Source organism: Plasmodium yoelii, assembly GCF_900002385.2.
Source record: "Plasmodium yoelii strain 17X genome assembly, chromosome: 7".
Classification (NCBI taxonomy): domain Eukaryota; phylum Apicomplexa; class Aconoidasida; order Haemosporida; family Plasmodiidae; genus Plasmodium; species Plasmodium yoelii.
The window spans coordinates 922,019-947,300 of record NC_036179.2 but is presented as its reverse complement, the minus strand read 5'-3'; the positions used below and the strand labels follow the sequence as shown (position 1 = coordinate 947,300).

General features: G+C 22.0%; 7 protein-coding genes across 7 annotated transcripts; 2 read left to right on the top strand and 5 right to left on the bottom strand.

Annotated features, from left to right (window-relative positions):
• Positions 1 to 143: 143 nt before the first annotated feature.
• PY17X_0721000 (conserved protein, unknown function) lies at positions 144 to 1,915 on the bottom strand (the record flags this gene model as incomplete). Its single annotated transcript, XM_022955588.1, has 5 exons — positions 144 to 153; positions 302 to 396; positions 518 to 604; positions 745 to 861; positions 998 to 1,915. 5 exons carry the CDS (start codon positions 1,913 to 1,915, stop codon positions 144 to 146), a joined length of 1,227 nt encoding a protein of 408 aa, XP_022811847.1.
• A 1,388-nt stretch (positions 1,916 to 3,303) lies between these two features.
• PY17X_0720900 (MOLO1 domain-containing protein, putative) lies at positions 3,304 to 5,140 on the bottom strand (the record flags this gene model as incomplete). The annotated part of the gene is made up of 9 exons (XM_022955587.1): positions 3,304 to 3,332; positions 3,431 to 3,492; positions 3,613 to 3,656; positions 3,795 to 3,814; positions 3,989 to 4,087; positions 4,207 to 4,370; positions 4,521 to 4,587; positions 4,739 to 4,936; positions 5,026 to 5,140. 9 exons carry the CDS (start codon positions 5,138 to 5,140, stop codon positions 3,304 to 3,306), a joined length of 798 nt encoding a protein of 265 aa, XP_022811846.1.
• A 660-nt stretch (positions 5,141 to 5,800) lies between these two features.
• On the bottom strand, positions 5,801 to 7,276 carry PY17X_0720800 (uncharacterized protein; the record flags this gene model as incomplete). Its single annotated transcript, XM_720984.1, has 1 exon — positions 5,801 to 7,276. The coding sequence occupies one exon, from the start codon at positions 7,274 to 7,276 to the stop codon at positions 5,801 to 5,803; it is 1,476 nt and encodes a 491-aa protein (XP_726077.1).
• Positions 7,277 to 8,003: 727 nt separating this feature from the next.
• Positions 8,004 to 12,560, bottom strand: PY17X_0720700 (uncharacterized protein; the record flags this gene model as incomplete). The annotated part of the gene is made up of 1 exon (XM_720983.2): positions 8,004 to 12,560. The coding sequence occupies one exon, from the start codon at positions 12,558 to 12,560 to the stop codon at positions 8,004 to 8,006; it is 4,557 nt and encodes a 1,518-aa protein (XP_726076.2).
• Positions 12,561 to 14,352: 1,792 nt separating this feature from the next.
• On the top strand, positions 14,353 to 15,646 carry PY17X_0720600 (transport protein particle component Bet3p protein; the record flags this gene model as incomplete). The annotated part of the gene is made up of 6 exons (XM_725202.1): positions 14,353 to 14,412; positions 14,568 to 14,665; positions 14,871 to 14,970; positions 15,122 to 15,304; positions 15,391 to 15,474; positions 15,608 to 15,646. 6 exons carry the CDS (start codon positions 14,353 to 14,355, stop codon positions 15,644 to 15,646), a joined length of 564 nt encoding a protein of 187 aa, XP_730295.1.
• A 170-nt stretch (positions 15,647 to 15,816) lies between these two features.
• Positions 15,817 to 16,409, bottom strand: PY17X_0720500 (conserved Plasmodium protein, unknown function; the record flags this gene model as incomplete). The annotated part of the gene is made up of 3 exons (XM_022955585.1): positions 15,817 to 15,941; positions 16,082 to 16,226; positions 16,329 to 16,409. 3 exons carry the CDS (start codon positions 16,407 to 16,409, stop codon positions 15,817 to 15,819), a joined length of 351 nt encoding a protein of 116 aa, XP_022811845.1.
• Positions 16,410 to 22,270: 5,861 nt separating this feature from the next.
• Positions 22,271 to 24,463, top strand: PY17X_0720400 (conserved Plasmodium protein, unknown function; the record flags this gene model as incomplete). Its single annotated transcript, XM_726170.3, has 1 exon — positions 22,271 to 24,463. One exon carries the CDS (start codon positions 22,271 to 22,273, stop codon positions 24,461 to 24,463), a length of 2,193 nt encoding a protein of 730 aa, XP_731263.3.
• Positions 24,464 to 25,282: the final 819 nt, after the last annotated feature.

Sequence of the window (25,282 nt, the reverse complement as noted above, 5' to 3'; positions counted from 1 at the left end):
TTAAATCTCCTAATTTCATATCAAGTCTCCATCCTACATTTTATTAATTAATTGTTTTAAAACCGTTAATTTTTTTTTTTTTTTTTTTTTTTTAAAAGTTAATTAAAAAAATAAACAATTAGGCTGACTTATATAATAGATTGTTAATTGAATCTGCAAAAAAAAAAAAAAATTTAAGTTCAAATTATTAAAATATAAACTATAGAAATAAACTATTCTCAAATTACTAAAACTATTTATATACATATCCATGTTTGTATGAATATAAATATAATCCATCTTTAATTTTTCTTAAAATTACAATTTAATTTGAACAGATCCAGACAAAGCCAAATATTTATATGAATAAGATTCTTTAGTAATTATGGATAAAGCCACTTGTATCAATTTTAGTTGCTGTATTGTCATAAACATGAAATATATACATATATAATGAAATAATTTGCACACACACACACATACACAACATCCAAATATGTTCTACAAACTAATATAAATCTATCCTATTTTCTCTTACTCCAATAAATTCGCCTATGGGTAACCCAGCTTGAACCTTTATGTTAAACGCCTTATTTATTATATTCTTATTACTCATTTGAAGTTCCTACAAATAAAAGAAAAGAACAAATAAATGAATAAACAAGAGAGAAACAACAAATAAATAAGATACAACACACACACACACAATTGTTTCCAAACAAACTAATATAATTTAAATCTTGAAATTTTATATTTTTATCGTACTTCCGTTGCTACTTCTTCAAATTCAGTGTCCCCCAAAGAAATAAAATCGATTTTGCTCGAAATATATTGATTGCACAAATTTCTATGATCCATAATTATTTCGTAAAACTTTTTTTTCTATAATATTCGAAAAAAATAATGAACTAATATGTGACACATACATCCATATATATGGAGAAAAACATTCTGATCATTGTCAGATTTAATTTTTTTTTAACGCATAATACTTTTTTTCCCATTTTAAAAAACTTACCTTAGCATTCATCCAATATCGAAAATATTCATACATTTTTAAAGGAGATGGTTCCATATGCTGATCTGTTCGTATTATAGGAATGTTGTATTCATCTAAAACTTTTGAAAATTGAGGAAATAACCATCTTACTGTTTCTATCCATTTATCGCTTCTTGCATTGGTTACAATAAATACTCCAGATGATATAGACGTAGATAGACATATCACAGAACATAATGATGATTCAAAGTTATAGTTTTTATTTGTTTGTATTTCTTTTTTCACCTCTTTAAGAGATTGCTCATAACTAAGGCTATATTTAGATGTTAATCTATCCCTAATCCAACACGTAGGAATTAAAGTATCATCTAGATCAAATATTATAACTCTTTTACAGTTATCTCTATATATATCATGTGCAACATTCTTATTATTATTCTTCTTATTATTCTTGTTATATTGCAGACTAAACATTCCACTACCAAGACATGACTTATATAAGCATTCATCTTGTCCTTTTAAATAGTTATTGCTAATATTATTATTATTATTATTATATCTATTATAATTTGAGGTACTCTCATATTTTATAGGGACTTTATTAATTACATTATTAAAATTACTTCGATTAAACTCTCTTGAATATAATTTTGGATCTATACCAAACTGTGGTTTTATCGTGTTATTGTTATACATACACACTGTTGTATTATTATTTCCTAATAACATATTTGTATTCATATGGGAAATAGGGAAAGGATTCATATAAACGTTCGATCCATTATTTAAGCTTAAATTTGAATTTGAGTTTGAATTTGAGTTCAAGTTTGAGTTTGTGTTCAAGTTCGAGTTCGAGTTATATTTTTGAACAGTGCCATTTTGAATGCACAAATTTTGATTTGTATAAGACGGTATATATGCATGAAGTAAATTCATAATTACTATTTTTTACTTTATAAAATTTGCAAAGCATTATAATACTATTATATACCTTAATATATATGTTACACAAAAAATATATAAAAATTGTATAGTTTACAAATATATGACCATTTATTCTATATGCGCTTTTATTCGTAAACAACCCTATCTATATATTTTTTTAATAATTTGTATATGCTCTAGCTTCAATGCTATATTTTCAAAATTCATAAAAAGACACTTTAGCCATACAAATAAACACAAGCTTTCTTAAATCAACATTTATTTTCACACTTAAAAATATAGAGAAAAATATATTAATATGCCGATTTTTTCCCAAATAAATATGTATATATTTATGGGAATTTAAAGTATAACGCTTTTTTATAAAAATATCTCCAATTACATATATGTCTACATTAATATACAATTAAATTTATAATTATAAACGTGCTTCCCTTTAAATTATATATGGATGGCTTATATTTCGGATCTTATTATTTCAAAATATTTTTAAAATATATAATTATGCATGCATATGTAACACAGATATATGTATTGTAGCTATAAATATGCAGACAATGTTATCACAAATATCAAATTTTAATTAAGTATAAAAAATTATTTTTATGATTGTCTTATATGAATTTTCCTTCTCTTGTTTTCATTATTTTATTTTTTATGTTTTGTTCATAAAAAATCATATAATATATGCACAATGCATGCACATATGTGTCACTATATATATTACATGTACATAATATTATTGTTATATAGCTATATTATATATTAAATATACTAAATAAATGCGTATAAGTGCACACATATTATATAGCTCGCTTATTTAAACAGGAAGGGGCGGGAATATATATAGTTATTTCCAATATAATATATATTATTTTTTTACAACAATATCCCAAAAAATATATTTTTATGTACATACATATTTTTTAAGCTTGCTACCAATTTTTTTTTTATTTATAATAAACCAAACAACGCTTGAAATTAGTCTACATATTTTATATACTTTTATAATATCCAAAAAAAGGATACATTTAAAACTCAACAAAAATATACATAGCATAAATAATAAATGTATAAAGAATAACAATTTTAATATTCAAAAAAATTCAAATATGTCTTTCTGCTTATATTAAATATGGGCTAACCAAAAAATGAAATACACACACACACACACACAAACATATCTTCAAAACAAAACTATTATTGCCTTGTTTTAATACAAAATAATTTAATTGAAAATATTTTCACACAGTGAAACAAAAAAAAAGAAAAGAAATGTTTCAATTTTATGATTTTTTTTATTTAAGTATTAATGCATGTAACTAAAATTAAGAAAAATAAATTTAACTCTACAAAAAATTGGGTTGATCATCAAATAATTAATTTGCCTTTTGTGCATCGGAGAAAACTAAGAAAAAAAAAAAAAAAAATGTGTAAGTCCTATTATTAAATTTTATGAAATAATAAATTGAGCAATGCGAAAATACATATGCTCTTGAAAAATACCTATTAAAATGCAAGCCAAATAACTGAGTCCCACTATGACGGCAATAGTAAGAGCAACAACCCTAAATATGCAAGAACGAAATGTTTTATGTTATTCATTTTTCTCACTATATATGTATGCATGCATATAAACGTATATGTGGTTTGGCGTTTTATTAAGGCGTGTCTGTCTTCTTAATTACATTTGGGCCGTTTGTGTGGACGGTATTATTTCCTCTGTCAAATACTATCCAATGTTAAAAAAAAAAATATATATAATAATAATAATGATAATAATAGTGATAATAATGATAATAATAGTGATAATAGTGATAATAATAATATAATTATCTATTTAAAAAAGTGAAACAACGTCAACGTATACCTGAGATGTCAGTTTCACAGCTGCAAAAAATGAAAGAAAAAAAATATATGAGTATTAATGTATAAATATACCAATTATATCTAACTTGATCGAAGGTTATTTGTTATATAAAATGGCCACAAAAATTATACATTTTTTCTTCAATATAGATAGTAATATAAATTCTTAAGAAATTATTATTTCCATTTTTTTACCTCTCAAAATAGAATATTCCAAAGAGTATCGTCTTATGTATTGTTTAAAAGTTTTATTCATAGAACTAGCTGTTCTGAAATTAATTATCGATTGAGATCCTGTGTTAATAAATTAAAAAATATTTTCATTTTAACTATTACATCCATAAGTCCATATCTATATATAGTTGCATGTATAAAATATTCTTTGTTTTATTAAAATAAAAATCTTTGATAACCTTTTTTCCATTTCAAAACAAAATTTATATCATCCTTTACAAAAAGAAGTAAAATTCCATCGTTACAATTTGTATTACCCAATCTCCAATATTCTAATATCTGTGATCCAAATATATCTGCACTAATTCCATAAGGCAATTTTTTAACTAAGGCCACCCCTAATCTTTTTTTTTTTTTTACAAATTTAATAAATTTATATTGTATGATTAGCGATGAAAAAATTGTTTTATTTTATTTTTTTTTATTTTATTTTATTTTATTTTATTTTATTTTATTTTTTTTTATAAATGAAATAAAAAAATATGCATATTACACATAAGGAACTTTTCCTTTGGCTATGCAATAATGGCTAGAATTTCTTCTTTGATAACTTAATATTTCTTTAGAAAATAAAACAAAAATTTATAAAATGGCATATTTTATGTTTTATATTTACAAGCTAATATGATAACTTCTTTTTCGTTTTTATCATTAAAATGGAAATAATAAATAGATAGATATATACATACACACGTGTGGGATGTGCAATACCTTCAATTTTGTCTGCTGTATATGTGGACAATATTTTATTAGGATCACATATGTAAGAATATTTTAGTCCATTTCTATTACATAAAGAGGGATGAATAAATGGGTTTGGGAAATTTTCTAGAGTTACATCCATAGAATAAGATGGCTTTAATAAATCATCATTTATAGTTTCATTTCCAAGGAACATATTTATATCATCTATATTTTATTTTTTTTTTAAGAATTATATTATTAATTTTAGTACAATATTTGATAATATTTTAAATTTATTTAATTTTATTTTCTACCTTTTCTGTTTTTGCTAAATATAAAAGGCGGGTTTTCTATAGGAATTTTAGCCAATACAATTGTATAACATGCAATATACAGAAAAAAAAATAAAAAAGTTATAATTTCTTTCATTTTCTGTGTCAAATAGTTTACTTAGTTTAATGAATAATTAAAGAAAAAAAAAACGTTAATCAAAAAAAAACGTTAATTAAAAAAAAAACGTTAATTAAAAAAACGTTAGTCAAAAAACCCTCGTTTCAATGTAACTACTATGCGGTTTTATTTTCCTTTGAGGTAATAGATTTATCCTTTTTTTTTTGAACAAAAATTATGAAAAACATAAATTATTACAATTTCAAGTAAACTATGTTTTATTTAAAGGGGACATACTTTTTTCTATTCCTGCACAAACAAGCGATTTAGACAAGTTTGAGAATATGATAAGTTTCCATTTTTATTTTACAATTTTTATTTTACAATTTTTACTTTGCCATTATTTCGCTCGGGTGTATGTACACACTTTTGCCAGCAGATTACCAAATAAATATTTTATTTTTTAGATAAAAATAGGAAAAAAGTCAAATAGTTTTTAAAAGTTTTATTTTCATATGTAATATATATGTGGGCAAATGCACGTGTCTCGAAATTTTAAAACGAAGAGAAAACGAAGAGAAAACGCGCCTTTGCTTGCAAATGATAACAAAAAAATTATATTAAATTGGATAAAATTTGATTAATAAAAAAGTACACATGTATAGCTATTTTATAAAAACACTTTAATGTATCACCAGTTCATTTCCTTTTATGGTGAGCATTTCGTTTACCTCCCACAATAATTTTTGGATTCTTAAGAACAGCTATTTTACCATTTTTCAAGGTTGTTCTATATGTCCAGTCATTTATATATTCGCCCATATAATCATCCTTAAAAGGGTCTTTAATATTTTTTTGACTTTCATATAATTTTTTTTGATAATTTAAATATTGCTTTCTTCCTCCTATTAATAATTCATCTTCTCTAAATATCTGAAGCTTATCTTCAAATTTATTTTTGGATTTATTTTTATTTTTTTTTTTGGGAATACTAAAAATTGTATTTTTATAATTTACTTTAAAATTAGGAATTTTTACAACTAACTTTTTTAATTCATTATCTACAACTACATTAACTTTTCTCAAACTATTATTACCACACTTTGAACAAAATAATAATGAATTTTTTCTCATAAAAAAATAACATGATGTACATATATATCCCCATAATTTAATAGATCTTATTTGATATCCATCAATAGTTATAACATTTAATCCAATTTGATATAATACATTTTGCATAGCATAATCTGTTGTAACACATGCTATATCACTTTCGAATTTTTTATTTTTATCTACATTTAAATTAAATACATCAAAATTATTCACGTTAACCCACTTCCCTCCACCATCATCATCATCATCTTTATTCTCATCAACTTCTACCACTTCCTCTTTTATCGTTTCCACCCCCAAGATCCGCTTGCTTTTGTCCTCGCCCTCATCCGTTTCGTCCTCCTCTTCCGCTTCGTTCACTTCTTCATCTGTTTCGTCCTCCCCCACTTCGTCCTCCACCTCCTCTGCCTCTTCCTCCACACCCTCATCTGTTTCGTCCGCTTCCCCATCTTCCACTTCGTTTTCTTCCTCCTCTGCTTCCTCCACTTCCACTTCGTTTTCTTTCACTTCCTCCCCCACATCCTCATCCGTTTCGTCCTCCCTCACATCCTCATCTGTTTCGTTTTCTTCCACTTCGTTTTCTTCGTTTTCTTCGTTTTCGCCCACTTGCCTCTTTTCAAAAGTGTCCGGCTGCCCATTTCGACCCATTTTAGAGTTAAGATTGGAATAATCGTATTGTACATCATCATATTTATAAATAGTTTCCATAGGAGTAGCATTTAATTTTGAAATGTCTCCAAATCTCCGATGTAAATTATATGTCAATGCTATAACTTCTATATCTACTTCACTTAATGAATCATAATCTCCTGTTAATTTTGAAAAGTGTTTTATAAAATTAATATCATTTTGTTCAGGTCTTGTTATTTTTAATAAAGGAAGTATATTATTTAATTTTTTTCGTGATGCTTCATCTTTAATTTCTTTTATTACTCCTTCTGTTATATAACAATCATAATTCATAAATAAAAAATCTTTAAATTTAATTAAACTGTTCGAATCTAATACATATTTTTTTTTTCTCTTTTCCACAACGTTACTTTTATTTTCGCCTTTCATTTTTTTTTTTTTTTTTTTTACATTTCCTTTAGTTAAGAGTTTGTTTTTATTTTACAAAAATACAAATATATATATATCAACCTGTAAGAACAAGATTAAATTTTACAAAAGCTAAAAAAGAAAAAAATAATTTACAAACATTCTATTTTATTATCATCATTTATATTAAAGTGGAAAAAGCTACGCGTAGATAATTTAGCTATTTACTTCATTATTTTTTTATTTTATATTTTTTAATTTTTATTTTTATTTTTATTTTTCATAACTTATCAGTTTACGTATTATAAATAAATGTTGCAATTTATTTTAGTTTAAATTATATATTTTTATAGAAAATTGTAGAAAAAAATATCACTCACAAATTATTTTATATATGTATATAATACTGATAATATATAGATTTTTTTTTTTTTCCTCATTTATTTTGACAATAAACATCCCCATTTTTCATTTATTTTTTTTCATGTATTTTTTTTCATGTATTTTTTTTCATTTATTTTTTTTCATGTATTTTTTTTCATGTATTTTTTTTCATTTATTTTTTTTCATTTATTTTTTTTCATTTATTTTTCCTCATTTTTTGCCATTTTTATAAAACAATTCTTATGCTACAACTATAGTTACAACACTGATAAAATGTAGCTACAAAAATAGTTGACTTATCAAAAAAACAATAAATTAATTTAAAAATAAAACAAAATTAAGAAATAATATATGAATCATGTATTTATGATAATATATCAATTTCTACCAAAATAAGTGAATGATAATCTCCACATGCAACATCTAATAAATTAATATTTACAATATTATCTGAATGATTTTTATGACTTTTATTTTTTTTATGATATCTAAAATAATTCCATAAACAAGAATTCCTTTTTTTAAATACTTTAAAATGTCTTTTTATATTTTTATTATTATTTAACTTATCATAACAATTTTGGTTTTTAAAAATGTCATCACTTATATTATCAATATATCTTAATATTAAATTTCGAATATTTTCCTTTTTATTTCCCAAAGAAAATTTTCTTTTATTTTGTATGGAATCATCTTGTTCATCGCTTGTATAAATAGAAAATGAATTATAATTTTCACCATTTTCACAATTTTCACAATTTTCATAATTTTCACCATTTTCACCATTTTCACAATTTTCACAATTTTCACCATTTTCACCATCCTTTTTTACATCATTACAATAGTCATGTGTTAAAGAAAATATTTCACTTCTTTTCCCATTCATATCATTATCTCCATATAACTTATTATAAAAAGATCCAAAATTATTATTAAATATACAACCATGATAGCTTCCTTTAGTTTTATTTGATTCTTCAGTAAAATCAAAATTTATACTTTTATTTGAAATATGGCTTGGATTATTTTTATACATATCTTTTAATATAAAACCCATGTTATTGTCTGAATTGTTTTTTCTACTATTTATATTATTATCATAATTTTCTGAAACAGATCTATATATTTGAACATCTTTATAATCATCTTCCCATTTTAAACTATATTTATAATCTAATATATTTTCAAATAAAGAAAATGATTTATTTGTACAATTTTTATCTTTTATTTGGATGAAGCTAAGATTGTTATTTTCTAATTTTATCACATTTTTTAAGTCATAATTTTGACATGTTTCTTTTTTCAAATTAAATAAACAATTATTTTTTTGCATGTTTTGTATTTTTTGCATTTTTTTTACTCTTCCTATCTGACATAATTCGCCAAATCTCTCATTCATTTCAATGTCTTTATTTGTTATATCTTTATTTTTCCAATTTTGATATGTTTCTATATTTTCAAATTTATCTTTAAATAAATTATTTTTAAAAAAATAATTATGGACATTGTTTTGTTCAGTGTATTGTGTATTTGAATAATTAGAAAATGAAATAAATTTATTTTTATTAATTTGAGAATTAATTGATTTATTATTTATTGAAAATTCTTCATCTGAACATGATATATTCATTTTTAATAAATTATCTGGTTCAATTTTAGAATCTTGATCATTATCACTAACCCAACTATTCACACTTCTACTTTCATAAATGCTAAATTCTCTATTTCTTCTTTTACTTTTTATATTAAAAAATTTATGATATTTTTTATTATTATTTTTTAATATTATTTTGTCTATCAACTTATTTTTATGAACATGTACAGGCACATTACTTTCTTTACAATAGCTAGGTAATAATATTTGTCCATATTCTGAATTTCCAATACAATATAAATTATTTTTAGGACCATTGTTTCGAAATATATCAAATTTAGATATACAATTTTCCCATTCTATATATCTACTATTTCTAATATCTTTATTAATGCAAACATCTTTTAATATTTTACTAAATGATGATGATGTTAAAAATATACAAAAATTTTTCCCAACTCCAATACGAAATATTTGTATATTATTTATTTCTCCTAAATTATTTTCATTATATATATATAAAGGTTTCATTATTTTTTCGAAAATTTGATTTATCTTATTTATATGATAATTGCAACTGTCTACCTCCATTTGGGGAATTTTATCATAATTTTGTCTACTATTTAATTTTATTTCTTTAAATAATTCATAATTTTTAAGCATGCTAATTTGATCGCAATTTGTTCTATCGTAATTTGTTCTATCGTAATTTGTTCTATCGTAATTTGTTCTATCGTAATTTGTTCTATCGTAATTTATTCTATCGTAATTTATTTGATCCGTATAATATCCTTGTGAAATGGTAGCAGGAGTGCTTAAATGAAATTTATCGTTTATATAATATATATTTCCATAATTGTTTTTAGAAAAAATATTATTTTTATTTTTATTTTTATTTATATTTACTAAATAATATAAATCTGTATATTTAACATAATAAATATTATCACCTCCTCTAGTTATAACATAATCTGAAAAGTATTTCAAAATTTCGTTTTTTGAATTTTCGTTCATATTTTTTAAGAGAATATTACGTCTATATTTATCACCAGCATTTTTATTTGTATATAATAAATTATTATTTATTTCATTTATGTTTAAATAATTTATTGGAGCAATAAAAACAGTATGGGTACATGAAGATACAATATTAGATATATATAAATTGGTTAAACATTTAATTTTTGTTATTTTTATAAAATATTTATAATAATTTTTATCACTTTTATCTTTAAAAAAGCATATATTTATTTTCATTCCGTTAGTTAATCCGTTTATTTTATTATTATTTTTTTTTTTTTTTTTTTTTTTCTCTGTCTTTTTTTTGTTCTTGTTTAATAAATATCCCCATACATAAACTGATCTGTCCTCTGTCAAACACAAACTATGATATTTTCCTAAACTTATTTGAATTATATTTTTATTTTTTATTTTTATATTTCTTGGAATGTTTACATATTTATTACTATTTCTTCTATATAACTGTTCATTTTCGTTTTCATTTTCATTCTCTTTTTTTTTTTCTATTTTTTTCATCTTTTCCATCTGTTCTTTTATATATGAACAATCTATTTGCCCATATTTATTCCAACCCCACATCCACAAATTTTTATTCCCATCAATTATTGAACTAGTATATGCCCCACATTCTATATAAATTATAGGATGAAAAATTTTTGGATATTTATAATTATCATTAAAAAAAAATTTATCACTTTTTTTACACACATTTTTTATATTATCTTCTCTTGAAGTAGTAACATCACAATTTTTATATTTATTATTTTTTTTTATTTTAAAACCTTTGTTATTTAAAGGAATCATAAATGGTTTACTTGTATATTTTATTTTTTTATCATAACGATTTGTTAACCCTAATTGTCCTTTTTTGTTACAACCAAATGTGAAAACAAATCCACAATAAGTTAGAATCATTGTATGATATGAACCTAAACTTATATTTTTTACTTTTTGTTTATATCCAAAATATTTTAATGGTGTTAATTTATATATATATGGCCATATTTTTTTTTTTTTTTTATTAAATATAGAAAAAATACTTTTATTTTTATCTAATTTATTCTTCTTATCATCTTTAAACAGTTTATCTATATACCAATTATTTCCTACTTTATTTTTTTCTCCAATTTCTTTATATTCTGTATAGATAGATTTTTTATAGTTAATACCCAATTGTCCATAATTATTTAATCCCCATAAACATACAAACCCTTGTTTACTTACCATTCCTGAATGAAATTTTCCACATCGTATTTCCTTTGGATCAAAATATTCTTTTTCTCTAACACTTCCCCCCATATTTTCATTTACCAATAAAAAATCATCGTATTCAGATAACCTTTTTGATAAAATTTTTTTTTTGTAATCTAGTTCACTATCATATAGGAAAAAAACATTTTCCTCTTTTTCGTTTTCACTTACATTCACACATTTTGCAATTTTAGCACAATTCCTATCAATCAAGGCACTACTACTGCTTCGGTCTATATCATTAAAGACACTACTGCTTCGGCCCATATCAATCAAGGCACTACTACTGCTCCGCTTCCTATTCGTCTCGACACAACTATCATTTATTTTTTTATTACACCCCACCTCACTTTCTACACCATCATCTCTAAATCGTGTAAATAAATTCCTATACAGTTCAGTACCAATTTGATGTTTTTCATAATTTTTTTCTTCAATTTTTTTTTTTTTTAATGTAAAAAATGATAAATGGCTAGCATGTCTTGTTAATATTTGTTTTTGCAAATTATCACAACAAAGAGATTTATTCATATCATATGTTTGTATAGAATTTATGTTTCTCTTTTTTATTTCATTTAATATATTATTAAATTTTTTATATATTTTTTTACAATTTTCTTCTTTTTTATTATTTTTAATATTTTTTGATTTTTTTTTTTTTATAGGAATTGAAGAAATATCTATAAACCCAACTCTTTTATTTTTTTCACATCCCAATTGTCCAAAACTATTATTACCCAAACTAATTAATATTTTTTTTTTTTCAATATTATCATTATTATTATTATTATTATAACTTGATGAATATTTTGATATATTTGATAAGCTACCCCATGTTTGTCTGTTCTTAAAAGATTGTTTTTTTTTTATATTTGATTCTTCTAATAAATTATATTTTGAATATCTTTTTATTATATTACTCTCTTTTTTCTCTTCAAAATTTTCCATACATAACATGTTTATTTCTTTTTCTTCATTATTTTTTTCCAAATTTATTAATTTATTCTTTTCGTTTTCAATCTGTTCAATCTGTTCATTTTTTTCCATCTTTTCCATCTTTTCTATCTTCTAACAATTCCCATTTTACCCTACCAAACAACCACCAAGTTTGTATATACTCCTCACACATACAACCAAATGTATATCTAATAGAATATATAGAATATGTATATATAATATGTATATATAATATCTTTATCTATATATATAATATGTACATATAATATGTATATATATATATACTTCCCAAATAGACAAATAAAAAAAAAAATTTCCTTTTTAATTACTTCCCCCTATACTTAATTATCCTCCTGTTTACACAAAAGGAACATGTTTTCGATTTTGTTTTTCACAAAATTTCCAAATTATATATATATTCATTTTTTTTATAATAATTTTCTTAAATTATTTAATAAAACAACTATTAGTGAATTTTTTTTTTTTTTTTTTGTTACTCTTATAAATTTAGGCTATATTATACACACACATATATACATATATACATATTATATTATATATATTGCCGATTTACCCACAATTTTTTTTTTATTAATCTCATTTATAATATAGATGGACAAATAAACAAATCTCTACATTTAAAAAATAAAAAAAAAATTATATATGTACTAATTTTCTACCACACAATGGAACCCAAAAAAAACCACAAAAAAAAAACCAAAAAAAAACCACCAAAAAAACGAATTATTTTTAGGGGTTAAAAATGTTTACACCTTTGAATTTGTACAATATATATATATACAAATATATTTTTTTTTTTTTTTTTTTTTTATTGTCCACACTTTTTGATATATTTCGTAAAAAATAAGGAAAACTTATAATATACCCAAATTTTCCATTTTGAGAAATTAGGAAAATAAAAAAGAAAAAGGAAAGATCACATCAAATAAAAAGTTAAATACAGAAAAACGAATATTTACCAAATTGTATAAATTGTCACAATTTTTAAACCATCCAATACACACCACATTATTTCAATAGGTTAAATAAAATTATTGTTATTAATAAAAAATATATCGTTAAATAATTTAATATGTAATTTTTGAATTCACAATTGGTCTAAGTTTATTCATAATACGTTTGGAAAGCAAAACAAAAAGGGAAAATGTGGAACCCCCATTTGTTTTTTTCTACAAACCTTTCGTCATTTTTCTGCAATTTTCGTCATTTCCTGCAAATTTCGTCATTTTTCTGCAATTTTCGTCATTTTTCTGCAATTTTCGTCATTTTTCTGCAATTTTCGTCATTTTTCTGCAATTTTCGTCATTTTTCTGCAAACTTATTCATTAAGTTTTATAACTCCATTTGGATTATTATCGTATCCAAAATATAAAGCGATGGAAATTATGACCAAAATAAATATGTTCATATATAAATCTATATTTTATAATTTCGCTACCTACATAAATCTTTGGGACTTGTAAATAATATTCACACTTCAAATGAGCAAAAAAGGAATGAACAATTTAAGAAAAGAATAAATAATTTGAGAAAAATATATTTTTTATTTTTTATTTTTTTATTTTTTTATTTTTTTTTATTTTTTTTTACAATATTGACGTAGACCATAAGATATACACTAAGGCGCATATTTTTGTTAACATTTTTTTCTAACATTTTGCTAATATTTTCTCTAACATTTTGCTAACATTTTCTGAAATTTCTCTAACATTTTCTACCATTTTTTTACCATTTTTCCAGAAAAAAAAGATAATAAATAAAGTAACGAATTTCATTGATATTTCAAAAGAAATAGTTTTATAAAGTAAATATTTTACATTTTTATTTTATCATTAATAGCTAGTTGTTAACATTATTTTAAGACCCAAAAATGTTGAAAGATAAATATGAAAAACAAGGGGATGCTATATTTGCAAAATTGGAAAAAGTGGTAATGCATAAAATAAACAAACCAAAATAAAGCACGATAAAACAAAATAAAATAACTATTTTCCCAATACATAATCGAATTAAATAATATATTTAATATCGTAAAAATTGTAACATTTTTTCAATATATTTATATCTATATACATATTATTATAGAACTCAGAATTGCTGTCTTTCACATATGGAGCTTTAGTAAGTCAGCTGCTGAAAGATTTTGAAATTATTGATGATGTTAACGACCAATTAAGTAAAATGTAAATAACTATGATACTCAAAAATATTCATATTTTCCAATTTTCACAATTCAACCATGTGACTAATATATCACGCGTACATACACATGCATACACATACATATACATACATATATACATGCATATATACATACATATATATATATACATACATATACATATATACACACATACATGCGCATGCTAACCCTTTTACTTTTCTTAGGGGGCATAATATCGGGGTAAGACTGATCGAAGAATTTCTCGCAAAATCCGAGATTTCTTTTTGTGAAGATTTTGAGGAAACAATGGAAGTTATAGCAAAGGTAATCTTATTAAAAAAATTGATGTGAACAAAATTTTACTATTTTTTTTAATTCACAACTACAGCATATACATATATACGCATATACATGTACAGATTCACCACTTCCACAATGTAAAAATAAATATCATTTTCATTCTCTTCCTTTTTAGGTAGCATTCAAAATGTTCCTAGGAATAACCGGCACAGTTACTTGTATAAATAAAGACTCAAATATATATTCAATAATTTTTCATGAAAACCCTTTATGTGATTTTGTTGAATTACCAAAATCTCTATCATCTTTAAATTATTGTAATTTATTTTGTGGAGTAATAAAAGGAGCTTTAGAGCAAGTAAGTTTTTCCCCATTTTTTCCCCATTTTTTTCCCCATTTTTTCCCCATTTTTTTCCCCATTTTTTCCTTATTTTTTTCCCATAGATTCGAATACGTGTAACATGCTACTTTGTCAAAGACATGTTAAAAGGAGACGATTATTATGAAATGTATGTCCAATTACAAGAGGTATATATTTTTTATTATTAATATATAAGCCATAAATTTATGTATTAATATTTATGTTTCTATAATAGTTGTATATACATTTTGACTTATTCAAAAATGATAATATATTTTTTTTTTTTTTTTACAATTTCAGATTATGAAAGAAGAGATTTTAAATGACGAAGAGTCTTAGACTTTTTAAATTAAAATTAAAAAAAAATTTTATATTTTTTATATTTTTTATATTTTATATTTTTTATATTTTTTAATAGAAATAAAAATGTACATAAATATATAACACCTTTTTGTGTCTTAAAAAATATATGAATTTTTTATATATAAATTTTTTATATATAAAATATATTATGTTATATTTTTTGTAAATTCTTCATAACAATTATTAAAAAATTTTTTTTCGATTTCAATTGATTTTATTAAATTTAACGGAATTAAAACATCACTGGAATCTCTTATATAAGATTGGTTACCTTCAAAAAAAAAAAAAAAAAAAAAAATACACTCCAAATTTTTATGATAATAATATATAGATGTATTCCATTTAATTATAAATGAGTAGAAATACAATTCATTTATTTTTTTATGGAAATATATATACACATAGATGTACCATGTGTAGGGGAACCTTTATAATGTTCCTCACAATTGATAAGAAATAAATTATGTTTATCCAAATATTTTATAGAACCCAAAAATTCTCTATTATCTTTTACTACAACTTTAAAACTCGAATATTTACTCTCATTCATTATCATCTGTATTTTATATAAAAATATTCAATCATAGAAAAACATAAATATTAAATCATTTTTTATACAAAAAAAAATATCATATTTTATTTAAAAATAATTTCTTACCTCTAAAAAGGCTCTTAATGTTTCTTTTTTTCCAATGCCTTTTAATAAATTCTCTTTATTTTCAATAATAGTGGAACTCATTTTTTAATACATATTTCAAACAGATAATAAACAATATCACACAAATGTATTTATATATATTTATATATATTTATACTATACTTATTTATACTATACTTATTTATACTATTCTTATTTATACTATACTTATTTATACTATTCTTATATTTGAAATACATTTTTGCTATTTACAAAAATTATATATAACACTTTTTTATCATTATAAATCCTAATAGGAAAAAAATATTTAATAATATACAAAAATAAGTGTAATTATTTTTTTATAAAATTTGGGAATATTTAACCTTTTCTAAAAATATAAAAATTATTTTTTTTCCTTATATTATATAATACATATTACCTTGTAAATTTACCTCTCTTTTACATAACAACAATATATGTATGTCTATATTTGAATGAACAAAACTTATTTTTAAATTTCCTTTTATAGTCAAATGTTAATATACTAAATACTTTTTTTATAAATTATATAAAAAATATTATTACATATTTTTGGAAGGACTTATAATTCCATTAGTATTTATTATCTCACTTTTTTATGATGGTGCATAAAGATAATTAAAAATACAAAAAATTATTATAAACCATTTTTTTTTTTTTTATATTCCTTCCACATCTATATAAATATAATATGAATGTAGAAGGGTTCAAAAAAGGCGTGAACAAATATTCTTATTTTAATATACATAAGGACAATTTCGAAAATTAAATAATTCATACTAAATATATTTTACTGGTATACAATTTATATTGTCTGCAAAACGGTTTTATCAGAAAATACAACATACCATACATATACATGTGTATGTTCTTAATATATATATATATATACATGTGTATGTTTTTAATATATATACATGTGTATGTTCTTAATATACATGTAGCATATATTTTTTTTCAGCCCCAAAATTTAAACAAGATCAATATGAAATAAGAACATGCACTAAAAATGGGTGCAAACTTCCACAATATTCTTATATGAATACACTAAAATGTTGATAGATATTAGCATATCTAATTTTGCTCAAAATAAAGTAGATCGATTCATAAATCATATACTATATCTACATTAAAGTTATCTTTAAGCATCCTACATGCTTCATTTATATGACATATTATATACACTTACAACCTTTTTATTTCTATATTACAATTTTTTATTTTCACAAATACAATATCCATTTATTATATCATATACATATTTATATTTATATTTATGTCAATTTTCGCATATTCATATGCTCAGATATTTATGTAGGTGAAATCGTCCAGCCACGGGGGTTTACCACCATACAAATAAATGCTACCTCCATCTTACAACCCAATATAACTTTAGTTAAAGTTTTTTTTAAACTCACAATTTTATAAAGTGTTACATACATACAAGAACAATAATATAATAGTCAGAAAAATTGAATTTTCAACCATTTATTTAATGTATTATTATATAACCCATAGCTAATGGAATTTTTATAAATTCTCTTTATATATAATATTATTTCGAATTAATTTTAAAACATGCAATAAAACCACTATAAAATATATCATTTTACGATCTTTAAGGCTTATTATAAGTAATTATTCCCCTCTCCCCATTTGTTATCATTTTATTATAAATAGCATATATTTATATTTCTCATCTTGTGGATATTCAATATATTGATTATAAAACGAATATATGAAGAAATGCCTTTTAAATAATAATATATATTCAGGCAATATAATATTATCAGATAATATTTTTTTTCTTTATTTATGCCGCAAATATACATAAGTTTTTTTTAATTATTTTATATATTTATATTTACGTATAAAATAATATAATCAATAAAATGCAATATTGGTAATGCCAATAATTAATTATATATATAATAAATATATATATATATATCAATAATATATATATTGTAATAAATTATATTTAATATTGTAAAAGCATTATATAATCAAATTTATGAGTAAATATTATATAATTATTTGAATTATATATATTTTTAATGCTCATATTTTTTTTTTCTTTAAATTGTTCTTTTGTTACCTTAAAAAAAAAAATGCAATAATTTTTTTTTTTTTTTTTTCAGAGCAACATTAATATTTTTACAAGGGTTGATTAAAAAAAAAAAAATAAAATAAATATTATATAACTATTTATCAAATTATATTATATTTTATATTTTTTACTAAGAAATGTATTTTTTATTAATTTTTTTAAATATATTTTTTAAGTTGAATTTGTCATTAAATTTGCGAATAAATAATAAATATTTATATAACAAAATTCATGAATGTTACATAAAACATATTTAAATTGTATAATTTATAAAAAAAGAAAACAAAAAATTTGAACAAAAATTTAATAACAATAATTTTTTCTTTTTTTTTTTTTAACTGCATTATTATTTCTTTACATATATATATATATAATAACCTGTATTTCATTATACTATATCAAATTTACCTTTTTTAACTATTTTCATTTAATTGTATATATTTTTTATCGTCTGACAGAGGGTTTTATATATAGGAAGAATATATCTTTCCTGCTCTCTGACAATTGTTTTTATATTAAATATTTACTATCATATTTTACGTTGTTATTGTTGTTATAATATATGTATATATGTATATATTTACAGTTATAATTACAATAATTATTACAACAGCTATTGCTTTTTTTTTTTTTTCTACATTAACTCACTGTATAATATATATAATATCGTTCATATAATTAACTTTTTTATGCATTTATGCTCGCATATATATATTCATACAGCCACAGTTATATTACTATATGACTGATATATGTGTGATATATATATAATGTATATTTTATATTCCATATTCAAAATATACATAAGTGTATATGCATATTTTTATTAATATGCTATATATATTTATATATAAATGCATGCTTATATGTATTTTTAATTCATATACACAATTAGCGAGTCTTATTACTAATGCTTACATGTTAATATAAAAGCGAGCAAAATAAAAAAAAATATGTACATGTCATATAATTATTAGCAAATATATATATAATATGGCATATTTTTTTTATTTTGTGAAGTTTTCATATTAACGTTAAGAAAATTTATGTTACGAAAGCGAGTTCACTAGCATTTTATGTTTTTGAAATAGTGTGTGTATAGTATATTCATTTACTCACATTTACATATATATTCATGTTCATATATTTTTTATATTTATTTATATATTATTGTATTTGCCTAATATATTTATAAACAAAGAACTTATTTTTCTTTTATAGCAAATACATATATAATTTTTATTTATTTGTTTTATATTTCAATGCATTTTAATAACCCATAAAAGCTAATGACATTTGTTTTCATTTTTCGTTTATAAACACAGTGTTTTAAAGATAACTTATAACGCATTAATAATCTTAAGATCAGTATATTTTATTTATATTGTATATGCTTTTTTATTTATCCATTTTTAATATATGTATATATATATATATATATATATATATATATTTGTACATAATATCTTTTATGAAAAGCGAAAATTGTTTTACTATATATGCACATACAAACCACGTACTATATAAATGAGCGTTTTGCAAACTCACAATATTAAATACATATAACTATAAAACTACATGAGTGCATATCCATCACATATATAAACTACTATTATATATATATGCATACAAATTCATATATGTACATGTGTTAATTTTATATTTTATTAAGTCGAAGAAATGTGAAAGTGCTTAGTTTTTAAATATGATTAAAATTTTTGTGATTAATATTTTATATTTATAATAAAATGCTTCTTTAATGTAAATTTATGTGTAATATAAAAGTATTCTATAATATATAATACATGTACAATGAAATTATGATATTATAAAATGGATGAAAAGAGAGAAAAAAATGAGAGTGTGTTAGTCCCCTTATATTAGTTATTTGTCATGGATTATTGATGGATATATTATATATTCATTCATGAGTCTTATTCAAATAAGCTATGAAGGAAATAAAAAATAAAAAAAAAATAAAAAAAAATACATTACATTTATAGTTATATTATTAAAGGCAAACATAATGTGTTATTTACTTTAATGTGTTATTTAATGTTTTATTGTGTGTTATCTTTGTAATAAAACTTAATAATTTTCTTACATTTTTATATTCAATCATGAAGAAGCAATCTTAAAAAAAAAAATATATATATATAATAGTATATATCTACATTCATTCTTAGACATGCATATACATATATATATACTGCACACATTTATTCTTGACAAATTTTTGATGAGATAATTATTTACTTTAAATCATATAATCATGAACAATTTATAGCATATGCGATATAGGATCTTTATAACACAATATGAGCAAAAATATTATATTAGATTAGTAATATATAAATATGGATACACATAAATATACGTTATTTATATATAATTACATGACTAATTAATACGTAGTACTATATATTAATACATATATATATATATATATTCAATATATAAGCAAAGAAATCCAACACTCATTTGTTTCTATATTATAATCATATAAGAAAATATATTTTACATCTTTATTGTGTATATATCTACATGTATATATACATTACGATTTTTACATACCCATAGATATTATTGCGAAAACAGATTATAATAACTGGATGCACAACTCATATTCATGCCCTACATACATTGCTTAGAAATATATATTATTTACCAAAGAAAGAAATACATAGAAAGTAATGTGCATTTTATTTTTTTGTGAGTTATTCACTAAGCAAGCATATTCCTTTGTAAATGTTTTATTTTTAAAAAGGAAATCGCTACTAGCATACAACAGTTGTGCATATATATATACATATATATATGTGTCTTAAACTACTATTTTTTATAATTACACCAATTTTTTTAATTTATATGCAATGAACGTTATTTTTATAGCGCAACTCATATTTATTTCATGAGAATTATATATAAATAATAGTTGTAATATTAATTTTAGCTTTATTTTTTATATTTTATTTTACGACAAATATATTTAATTATAAACACGAGAGGAAAAACAACATACCACAATATTCAATAGGGACGATTTTTTTATTTATTTATATATTTATTTATATATTTATATATATATTTATTTATTTATTATTTTTTTTTTTACGTTAAAATATCAGTACCAAAATAGAAAGTTATGTTGTTTAAGTAAATCAAAAATAAACAGTCCTATAAAATTATGTGTACATATTATAAATTAAATTTATGGAAAATACATATATATATACATTTTTAGCAAAATATATATGTATATTTTTGTAAATAAAATTATATGTTTATATTATATATAATTTTTTTTGTTGTTGTTTATTCTTTTTGTTTTTAATTAAATTTTAATAATTAAATTATTTTGAAGATTGCATATGATCAGAAAAAATATATATATATTTATATATTTTTTTTTAAGTCAAATTTGAAGCCGTGTTTGCAATATTTACTATCGTTTTATATTTTTTATATTATAATTATTTATTTACTATTTTTTATTGTTAATGTGTATACGAATATATATGTACTGTTTGTATAGACATATATGTATGCATACCAATACATTCTTCCGGCTTATGTATATGCATGTATTTATTTTTGCATATATCCATAGCAAATTATATACATATGTAAATACTAAATATATTTTATATGTATTACGTATATATATTTATACATATTTATTTTTTTTTGTAAAAAAACAAATAAAATAAATAGCAGAACGGAATTACCTTTAGTATAATTCTATATATTTCAATAAATGTATAGAACAAAATAAATTAACAAAAAAAATAAAAACAAACGAATAATAAAAATGGCGATAGACACATATAAAAAATCCAAAAAGCTATCCTTAGGAATGCATTATAATAAAGACAATTTTAGTAGAAGGCGGGGGAACTCATATGGATATAATAGGTACCGAAGTTATAATTATTACAAATTACCAAACTATCAAAAATCACAAAATTGCGAAATGAAAAATGAGACAAACGATAGAGATACGAATGAATCTAAAAAAGTAAACAGCGCCATTGATACTAGCTTGCAATGCAATACATCTAACAATAGCAATTCTATGAAAAAAAACAAAATTGGAAAGAGCGAAGGAAACAAAAATGAAGAAAATGGCGAAGAAACAAAAGACGGAAATAAAAAAATAAATGTCATAAAAATACTAAAAAGACCCGCAGATAATGTGCATGATGATATTGAGTCAAAATCATTAAAATTAGTAGTAAAAAATAACTTGAATAATAAAACTGGTGAAGTAGAAGAGACTGAGAAGAAAAATGACAATGATAATGACAGCAACAACGAAGGAATTGGCGACAGAATTGGCGAAAGAATTGGCGAAAGAATTGGCGAAAGAATTGGCGAAAGAATTGGCGAAAGAATTGGCGAAAGAATTGGCGAAAGAATTGGCGAAAGAATTGACGAAAGAATTGACGAAAAGAAAAAGGAAAAAAAATGTAAAAAAAATTTAGCTAGCAAAAATTTATCGAAAATAAAAGACAAAGATATTTTTAATTTTACTTCAACTCAAGAATTATTTAATTTACTTCTGCAAAACGTTAAGGAGAATGATGATGATAATAAAAATAATACGCAACAAATTGCATCACCGAGTGACGAAAACAATTTTGCAAAACAAAAGAATGTTGAAATAGTGGATAAAGAAAAGGAATCGGCTACGAAAAAAAGTAAAAAAAATAAACCACACAATATAAAAATAGCAAATACAAATATTACAGAAACAAAAAATGGTAAAGATCAATTGGATGCTAAAAAGAAAAGCGATTTAAACGGACAAGTCCAAATAAATAATAATTCTATCTTAGGAGGTCAAACTGATGGAAATGGTGTTATGGAAAAAAAGGTCACTTTCCAATTGATAGACGATTTACCCATTGAAGCAGAGAAAGATATAGATGTTGGAATGATGGGAAATGTTTATTCGAAAATATCATCTGCTAAATATCCATATGTTATGAATTCACATTTATTAAATAATATACCAAAAGAAGAATTATGTAAAACATTAAGCTTAAAACATGAATCATTTAAAGAGTTAAAAAAAGAAGATGACGAATCTTTATTTGTTATACCATTATATATGCGATCACCAAAACCAGAACAAATACCAATACCCTCTTTATTTTCAGCCAATAATAGCAATTTGGCAACCGATATATACAATGGGAATGAAGAATTTCCATCGAATTGTGTAAGTAGCTTAGATAAGATAAATGAATATTTGATTGGAAGTAATTCAATAGAGTTTCCAATGAACGATCAAGAAAATTCCGAGGAATATTATTCAGCACCAACACTAATTGGATTTAATAATTCAATTTTCTCAAAAACATCTACCGAAAAATGTAACAGCAAAGTAGTAAATGTGGCAAAAAATAATAGCAATAATAATAGCAATAATAATAGCAATAGTAATAGTAATAGCAATAGCAATAGCAATAGCAATAGCAATAGCAATAGCAATAGCAATAGCAATAGCAATAGCAATAGCAATAGCAATAGCAATAATATCAAATCCGAAGTATCAAATTCAAACAAATTAAAAACCAAAAAGTATGGAAAGAATTCAAAAAGTTCTATAACGAATGAAAATGCAAGTACCTTGGTAGGAGTAGCAAATAATGAAAACGGTTTAAATGCTTCTAAAAAAAATAAAACATATCTTAACAAAAAATATAATATATCTTCAAGTTTAGACCCAAATAAATTAAGATTAAAATATGATACATTAAATATAGGTAATGTCAAACCAAGAAAATTACATAATAATGAATATTATGCTTATATAAAAACCACAAATTATATGAATGGCAGCCATGCATATAATAAAACTAGCAAAAACTTTAAATTTGATAAATATTTCAACAACAGAAAATATAATTTTAAATCTACTTATGTTAACGATTCAACAGCTGCTCAAAGAAATAAAAATTTAAATTCCTTTAAAAATGTCAAAATTGAAGCCTATTAAATAAATGTGTATATGTCCTTTGTGTTTTTACACCTCTATTGAAATGTGTATATAGTACATGTACATGTACATGTATATATTTATATGTATTTCATTTTTTTGATATTACTCCGTGAATTTGACTATATTACAACCTTTTTAAAGAACAAATTAAAACACTCGTGATCGAAATTAGTGCATATTTGTTTTGCTTTCATTTTTTTACTTGCATTGGTTATAAAAAACTACTAAATAAAACTTTGCTGAACAAAATTAAAATATCTAGAAACGGAAAAAAAAAAAATAAGAATTCTAATCTAACGGCACGAACAAATTGGGTTATATTATAAATTTTGTTTGTGTCCTTGTTTGTGTCCTTGATTATTTATTTTAATGAAATGGAAGCCAAATATTGAATTGGCAAACATTTATATGAGATTTTTGGTCAATCAGAAAAAGTTAAAATATAAAAATGTTATCTCAAAATATTTTGTTGAGCATATTTAATATATGCACGACCAAGTTAGAATGCTATTTTTTTATTGGATAAAAAGTAAAATGAAAAAAATGAACATGAATAAGCATATGTTTTTAAATGGGCATAAGCAAGCATTTTTAAATGAATAAGCATTTTTAAATGAACATATGGTTTATATATGCACATGCAAATTTTATGTAATATATAACATATTCAAAATTATAAAAATGTTAAAAAAATGATAAAATCGCAAAAAGTGATAAATTTGCAAAAATGATAAAATTGTAAATTATTTATATATTCCGTTATATTGCACACTATTATGTATATTTCAATGGGTTGTTTATTTTGTTTAATGGTTT